Source organism: Theobroma umbraticum, unplaced genomic scaffold (assembly GCF_002168275.2).
Source record: "Theobroma umbraticum cultivar Fairchild unplaced genomic scaffold, ASM216827v3 scaffold_44.0, whole genome shotgun sequence".
In the NCBI taxonomy this organism is placed as follows: Eukaryota; Viridiplantae; Streptophyta; class Magnoliopsida; order Malvales; family Malvaceae; genus Theobroma; species Theobroma umbraticum.
In genome coordinates this window covers 3,816,087-3,824,275 of record NW_018397255.1, presented here as the reverse complement: position 1 = coordinate 3,824,275, position 8,189 = coordinate 3,816,087, and the positions used below count along the sequence as shown (strand labels likewise).

General features: G+C 34.1%; 1 protein-coding gene and 1 pseudogene across 1 annotated transcript; both read left to right on the top strand.

Moving 5' to 3' along the window:
* LOC110409817 (putative zinc finger A20 and AN1 domain-containing stress-associated protein 8 pseudogene) overlaps positions 1–260 on the top strand; it is a 614-nt pseudogene extending 354 nt beyond the window's left edge.
* Positions 261–1,317: 1,057 nt separating this feature from the next.
* LOC110408849 (Di-glucose binding protein with Kinesin motor domain-containing protein) lies at positions 1,318–7,572 on the top strand. The gene is made up of 19 exons (XM_021417961.1): positions 1,318–1,659; positions 2,122–2,420; positions 2,507–2,678; positions 2,783–2,853; positions 2,949–3,132; positions 3,582–3,691; positions 3,779–3,878; positions 3,960–4,046; positions 4,156–4,332; positions 4,424–4,697; positions 4,830–4,991; positions 5,112–5,327; positions 5,410–5,447; positions 5,546–5,709; positions 5,829–6,080; positions 6,159–6,224; positions 6,367–6,441; positions 6,519–6,587; positions 6,891–7,572. Exons 1-19 carry the CDS (start codon positions 1,434–1,436, stop codon positions 7,353–7,355), a joined length of 3,207 nt encoding a protein of 1,068 aa, XP_021273636.1. The 5' UTR covers positions 1,318–1,433; the 3' UTR covers positions 7,356–7,572.
* Positions 7,573–8,189: the final 617 nt, after the last annotated feature.

Below are 8,189 nucleotides of genomic sequence, written 5' to 3'. Positions count from 1 at the left end.
AAGCTGCAACAAGAAGGTTGGTTTAATGGGATTTTCTTGTCGATGCGGGAAAGTTCTATGCGGTGTTCATCGTTATCCTAAAGAACACTCATGCAACTTTGATTTCAAACAAGCTGATAGATTGATTTTGATTAAAGAAAATCCCATCATCAAAGCTGATAAGCTAGATTCAAGGATTTAAATTTTTTTTTCTTTTTTTTTTGTTTCTTTGAATTGTAATTTCTCTCACTTGTTGATGAAGGATTATATAAAGTTTTTATATTATGCTCTCTTCTTAGTTTTAATTTGTTTTAATTATATTCTTGGTTTCAATTGGCTGACTATCATTATTTTAGATAAAATCAAGCAGAATAATAGCATCATAACCAACAGAAATAATAAATAAACAGAGATCAACCAATCAAAAAGAAAAAAAAATCTCTGACTTATTTTTTTCTTTCAGTTTAATCTATAATTTCACTAATATTAAGCCTGTTTCTAGTTTACGATACTGATACTGATTCATCTAATTAATTATTTATTGTATAACGACTTAATTCCATGCTAATTACAAGTCTATGCTACTAGACGTTGTTGAATATGACACTTTTTAATTTAAGGCATAATAAAGCCAAACTATTATAATATAGTATCCGATTTGAGTTTGAACTTGAGTTTTATATGATAGTATAGTTAATAAAATCAACTTAGAATAGGGTGAGTTAAATTAAATTTAGAGGGATCTTTATTTATTTAATTAATCTTATTTTGAATATAATTTAAGATACAATAATTCAAATTAATCATAAAACTAAATAATCTAATGTTAAAGAATATGAAAGGACATAATGTGGGTTTAGAGTCTTCTAGTATATAGGCTGAATTGTGGGGTTTTATAAATGATTTATTATTAACAAAAAAAATGTCATGATTATCCATCGGTTTAATTACACACTAGTTTATTTTGTTAATAATGTTTATGATAACAATGATAATATTTATAATTCAGATTTAATTTAAAAAGTATTACATCTTTTATAAAAGAAAATTTGAAGTTCAAGATTTGAAACCTCAATCTTTTTAATACCTAGGATGCACTATTTCCCTTTTTTGGGAAAAAAAAAAAGAAATTATAGTCTTCTAAATCAATTATAGTCAGTTTTTGGGCTTTGGAGCAAGAGAAGCCCAATGGGCTTTCAGTCGATTAGATATTCAGTAATCAGGGAAAAGAGCTTGTAGATCCCATTTATGAAAAAGGTTTTCAACGGTAACGTTTTCCCAACGGTCGACTAAAGAATTCAAATTCGAAAATTCTTCTTTCCATATACAACCCAAAATCAAACGCATCCAATTTTTTCACTTCTTGTCCTCTTCTTCTTGTTCTTACACACTTCCACCAAGAATCCGAGAAAATTCTCAAGTATTTTCTCAGCAACCAAACACTTGATTTCCCAATGGATGATTCCCAATTAAACGCTTTCCTTCAAAACCCAGACACCCTTTTCGCCAATCCCTCTATTCCTAGGGTTTTTGACTGGGAAAAGAATGACATGGCCTTGAATCAAGATAAACCTAGTTCTGCCATGGACGAAGATGAAGAAGAATCTTCGGTAGATTCAATGCTTTGTGACTCTAATTCAAGGCTAATCCCATTTGGGTTTTCCAAATCTAATTGCACAGGTAAGTAATGCTTCTTAAATTTCATGTCTAGTTAAAATCCTAATTATTACTATTATTTTTGCTCAGCTAAAATCATAATTATTTAATTAATAATAAAATTATGGAACAAAAGAAAGCAACTAAAGTATTTTTTCTTGATAAAAAAAAAGGCTATAAAGTTGTTTCGTGATTTAATTACATGGAGTCTTTTTGTTTTTTAGTCTGGTCAAGTACATGTATTATTTTAGAAATTGTATGAAAATTTTAATATAGAAAAGAAAAAATAGAGCGAAATTCTGTTCACACTTTTTGGGGTAACTTTTATTATTTATAAATTATTATATTCTTATTTTGCAGATTAATTTAATTCTTATGAGTAAATCATGAATTTTGACTTTATTTGTTAGTTCTTAATGGTTCAGAGGATCAAATATGATTCAACTGAGGTTGTTAGTTTTTCTGGTTTTTTCATACAATTTACAGATGAAGTTATGATGTTTATAAATGCTGGAGGTGAGGCTTTGAATGAAGCAGATTCCAGAATGAAATTTCTGGGGGATAGTTACTTTGAAGGAGGAAATGTTATGCAGACAAATGAGCATATAACTCAGGCTGGAGATTGTCCATTCATTTATCAGTCAGCGAGATTCGGGAACTTCTGCTACCGATTCAATAATTTTCCTCCTGGAGACTATTTTGTTGATCTTCATTTTGCAGAGATCATAAATACTAATGGACCTAAAGGAATGAGGGTATTCAATGTCTATATGCAGGAAGAGAAGGCAAGTTAATAAAGACAAAATCATTTCAGTTTTAATTTTATTTTTCACTGTATAGAAATGTTAAAATTTTGGTGTCAATATGGCAGGTACTATCAGATTTTGATATCTTCTCTGTTGTTGGAGCCAATAAGCCTTTGCAAGTTGTTGATTTGAGGGTCTCAGTGAAGGGGGATGGGCTAATTGCATTGAGGTTTGAAGGAGTTATTGGAGGCCCAATTGTTTGCGGGATTTGTGTCAGGAGAGCACAAAATATTCCAGGTACTGTTATTTGCATTCCCTTTTTTTGATTCATTCTCAACTATGACTATGGAGCATGTTAGAAGAACTGCTTATTTGAAACCTTATTTCCAATATAAGAACAGATCCTCAGGCGTCGCAAGAATACCTTAAGTGCAACAACTGTGCTGCTGATATAGAAGTTTCCTCAGCTCAGGTTAGAGTTTATTTACCTCCGATTAGATGCTTTCAGTATGAGAAGTTAGTTTCTAAACTTTTTGCTTATTTAGACTTTTTATTTTGGGCTTGCAGAAGAAACTTATGAGAACAAAAGTTACAGATAAATATGAGAAGAAGATACAAGAGCTCACTACACAGTGCCAGCTTAAGACACATGAATGCCATGAGGCATGGATGTCATTGACTTCTGCAAATGAGCAGCTGGAGAAGGTTAGGATGGAGCTTGACAACAAGATCTTCCAAACTCGCACACTAGGTATCATTTTATATATTTCCTAAACCATTCTTTTAATTGAGCAGAAGAAGACTTGTTCAGTTAGTAAAGAAATCTTCTAGAGTGATTCTGATAGAAGATGCTTATTAGTTCTTAGTTTTAATTACTTGAGAAAATACATTTCTTGCATAACTGATCTTAAAACCTTCTGTTCTTGCTAAATCATTGCTTGTTCTTCAATATTCTTGTATGTATGAAGTTTTCTGAGTGGGGGAGTATTTGTGGGTAATGGTCTAAAGGCTGACCTGATCATATATGCTGAATATATGTTAAAAAATGCTAATGACTTCTTAAATAAAATGAAGAAGATTATGTGTGATGGGGTTTGTTTATATACAGATATGTCTGACTAGTTGGGTGATTAAGTTCTATAACTACAAGAATAGTCTTATGCTTGCTTCTTTTGAACACAACAAATCTTTTCTTGTCAGATGAAACTGTGGGGAAACAAGCCGAAAATTTGAAAAATATTACTAGCAGGTACGAGCATGATAAGAAGTATTGGGCCGCAGCAGTCAATGATTTGCAAGAGAAAATAATGGTAAATGATGTTATCTTGTCAAAAATCTCTTATTTCACTTGAGGAGATTATTTCTTGCAATGCATTTTATTATTGATTTCTCTGCAGATAATGAAAAATGAACATGCTCAGCTCTCGCTTGATGCACATGCCTGTGCTGAGTCAATACCCGAGTTGAATAAAATGGTCACTGGCGTTCAGGCATTGGGTAGGTTCTACTTTTGAATTGGTTTAGTGAGTTGGAGTTTGCATTTATGCATCTGCATGGGCTCAGTCAATCATTATGCAGTTGCGCAGAGTGAGGATCTCAAACTGAAGTACAGTGAGGAGCAAGCAAAGCGAAAGGAGCTCTATAATCAAATTCAGGAAACAAAAGGCAAGAGTTTTTCTCTCTTCTGAGTAGTTTAGTGGTGCATCTTTTGAAATTTATCATTGAAGACTGTAAGGGAAAAACACTTGTCACACTGTATGTTTTTTAATATCAGGTAATATCAGAGTCTTTTGCCGGTGCCGCCCACTAGGTAAAGAGGAGATATCGGCTGGTTGTGCTCTAGTTGTAGATTTTGATGCAGCAAAAGATGGAGACCTTGGAATTCTGACAGGTGGTTCCACCAAAAAGACATTCAAGTTCGACCGAGTTTACACACCAAAAGACAATCAAGGTAGCAATTAACTGTCATACTACCAACTCGACATAAGCATTCAAAACCCTGTAAGTTGCTGATTTAACTAGAAGTCATTTTGTCTTAACAGTTGATGTTTTTGCGGATGCCTCGCCATTGGTGACATCAGTGCTAGATGGCTACAATGTCTGTATTTTTGCTTACGGGCAAACAGGAACAGGAAAGACGTTCACAATGGAGGGCACTGACCAGAACAGGGGAGTCAATTATAGAACCCTTGAGCAGTTGTTTCAAATTGCCAAGGAAAGGAGTGAAACTTTTATGTATAACATATCTGTTAGTGTTCTTGAAGTATATAATGAACAAATTAGAGACTTGTTATCTACATCACCAACATCAAAGAGGTGAGACAGCTTTATTTTAACCAGTCATTTTTGAAACTTGGTATCCTGAATGTAGAGTGAATGGTGATTCTGGCCCAAGATGATTTGCCTTGCGACATAAGGCTTAATGGATTCACTTTGTTTGGGTGCTAGATTGGAGATAAAGCAATCTGCTGAAGGGTTCCATCATGTTCCAGGCATCATAGAAGCCAAGGTTGATAACATCAAGGAAGTTTGGAATGTATTGCAGATTGGAAGCAATTTGAGAGCTGTTGGATCAACTAATGTGAATGAGCATAGCAGCCGATCCCACTGGTATCAAGATCCCTTTTCGTTTTTTACATTCCATTTAAATGAATGAAGATCTTTCAAATTTTCGTTGTCCTTTCCTCATTAAATTTTATAAAGAGAAGTTTTTCTTTTGTTTTTGTTCAGCATACTTCGTATAATGGTAAAATCAAAAAACTTGATGACTGGTGACTGCACCAAGAGCAATCTTTGGCTTGTGGATTTGGCAGGCAGTGAGAGGCTTGCCAAAACTGATGCACAAGGGGAGCGACTCAAGGAGGCTCAAAACATCAATAAGTCCCTTTCGGCTCTTGGGGATGTAATATATGCATTAGCAACGAAAAGCAGTCACATTCCATACAGGTCTGTTGATGGTATATCTTTCTCAACAATAGAGTCGCTGGCCCTTTTGCTCTTGTGTTTGACATCTTTCATTTGATTTCAGGAACTCAAAGTTAACACATTTACTTCAAGATTCATTAGGTAAATATGGGTGATTCATACTGTGGTTGTTTTTGGTATTAGATTTTGGAACAATCAGCCTTCTAATACTGCAACTAACAGTAGCTAGTATTTATCAGGGGGTGACTCCAAGACTTTGATGTTTGTGCAAATTAGCCCTTCGGAGCGGGACTTAAGTGAAACCTTGAGCTCATTAAATTTTGCAACTCGAGTTCGAGGGATTGAGTTGGGTCCTGCTAAGAGGCAAGTTGATACAAGTGAGCTCCAAAAGATGAAAACATTGGTAGGTCTAGTTATTAAGTGTAGGTCTATTTAATAAGTTTAGTGTTTGCTTCCAACAATATTATTGATCACAAAATCGATCAAGATTTTGACTGCAAGTACTTTTAAATTCTTATAAAGCTTGACAAAGCAAGGCAGGAAGCTAGATCCAAAGATGAGTCTGTAAGGAAACTAGAAGAGAGCTTACAGAACGTAGAGAGTAAGGCCAAAGGTAGAGACCAGGTTTATAAAACCCAACAAGAAAAGATCAAAGAACTTGAATGTCAACTGGAGCTGAAAACTAGCATGCAGAACCAGTCAGAGGAGCAGGTCTCGCAACTTTCAGATAGATTGAAGGGGAGAGAGGAAATCTGCACCGGTCTTCAACAAAAGGTTGCTATTCATTTAAAGTATAACTGAGATGATAACCTATCGTTATTCACACTAACTAGAATCTATTATCTGCAAAAGGTCAAAGAATTGGAGACCAAGCTTAAAGAGCGACAACCATCAGAATCCGCTAGTTACCAGCAAAAGGTAATAGATTGTCTAACCATTTCGAACCAATCTTTTTATTATTGTTTTCTCCTTTTCATGTGTATGTGTGTCTGACCATTTAATAGTGAGGAGCTGTAACAGGAAGGAAAACTGATGACAGTCAGTTGTTTGATTCAAACAGGTTAACGATCTTGAGAATAAGCTGAAAGAGCAAGTGCAAGAATCCGAGGCCTCTTCACTTGCCCTTCAACTCAAGGTTGCAAATATGTAGCTACGTTATTTTTTATTTATCTGATCAAATAGATAGTTTAACATGAAATTTTTCTTTTCCAGATTGAGGAGCTTGAGAGAAAGCTGAAAGAGCAAGAACAAAAACCGGAATCCATTTTGCTTCGTCAAAAGGTCACTTATATAGCTTGCCTCTATTATGGTGGTGATTAATGTCTAACCATTTGCATGGAATTCATATCCTAGTGCTTTTAAGATCTCAAACCATATTCTTCTTTTGATATCAAAATTACTAATAATTTCCCAATAACAATGTCATACATTTTCCCATTGATAACAAGTGAATTTGCATAGACTCGACTTTTGAATTCCTTCTTGTCCCACTCGCATGAAGTATCTTATGGACACTTTATTTGTGCTTTCATGAGAAATTATAATGCTAAAGCACAAAGATTTTATATGATAATTTCCTCGCAGATTAAGGAGCTAGAAGATAGATTGAGGGAGCAAGAACAACAATTGCAATGTGCACTAGCACGTGACTTTGGTGATGTGATGAGGGCCACTCCTAATGAAGGAAAATGCAGAAGAGATGACGAGTTCATGAGTGAGGCTGAACCTCATATCCTAAGGAGTTCAAACTCAACTAGTCGTCCCTTGAGTCAGGGGAATAAGCAGCCAAGAGTTAGTGATTCTCTCCATGAGACAAGAAGGAAAAGGTATTCTAGAAGTGGAGAAACAGAGAACAACATGGTGATATCTGCTTCTTTGAATGATAAAAGAGCTAGAAAATCTGATCCACCTAAGATTGCAAGGGTTGTGAGAACGGCAAAACCAGTTACCGGGCCGGCTCAAGGACCCTTGACTCACAAAAGGATTAATAGAGATCAGGTCCAAGCAGCTAAGGAGAGAGATACAAAGAAAAAGATTTGGTCCAGATAATATAACCAAAGAGGTCCACTAATCTCTTTGTACATCATAGCCACACTTATTTCAGATGCTTCTTAGGAATTTTTTTTTTAAAAAAAATTTCAAGTAAACAGCTATTTATATTACTTCAAAAATGGATGTAAATATTCTCTCATATTACTTAAAAAACAATCATCCGATGGCTTGCCAATATGCTTACATTTAGGGATGCTTACATTTATCAACCAATGCTCACATTAAGGGTTTAATGAACTTTAAAGTTTTGGTGAACAAGTTTAAGGTTTTTGGTGAATTGGTTTTTGGGTCTTTTTGAATCATTTTTATGGTTCCGAGAATCGGATTTTATGAATTGTTTTTAGGGTTTGGTGAATTGATTTAGGGTTTTCAGTGAATCGGTTTTAAGATTTGGTAAATTGGTGCATTGATTTAGGATTTGATGAATTAGTTTTAGGGTTTAATGAATTGATTTTTAAGTTTAATTAAATTAGTTTTAAGGTTTGATGAATTGGTTTTAGAGTTTTAGTAATCGATTTTAGGATTTAGAGATTTAAGGTTCGATGAATCGATTTTAGAGTTTGGTGAATTGGTTTAAGTTTGAATGATTTTAGGATTTTGATGAACTTATTAGGATTTTAGAGTTTAGGGATTTGTTGGCACCAAAAGAACGAAAAAAAAAAGTAAAATATAGGCATTAAAAAATTTTGAGATTTAAGAATTTTCTTTCAAACTTTGATGAAACAAAAAAGCATAAGATGGAAAAAAAATTTGTAGTGGAGATACCAAAAAAAAATGGTCAAAAGATCCATCTAGTCCCTATACTTTTCAATTTTATTCAATTTAATCCTT

What these genes read in the sequence shown, in the direction of transcription:
- LOC110408849 (XM_021417961.1), top strand. Translation starts at nt 1,434, where the DNA reads ATGGATGATTCCCAATTAAACGCTTTCCTTCAAAACCCAGACACCCTT. An exon ending in ATTTGCAAGAGAAAATAATG is followed by an intron (nt 3,692 to 3,778) that starts GTAAATGATGTT and finishes ATTTCTCTGCAG; the next exon opens with ATAATGAAAAATGAACATGC. An exon ending in TCAAATTCAGGAAACAAAAG is followed by an intron (nt 4,047 to 4,155) that starts GCAAGAGTTTTT and finishes TTTTAATATCAG; the next exon opens with GTAATATCAGAGTCTTTTGC.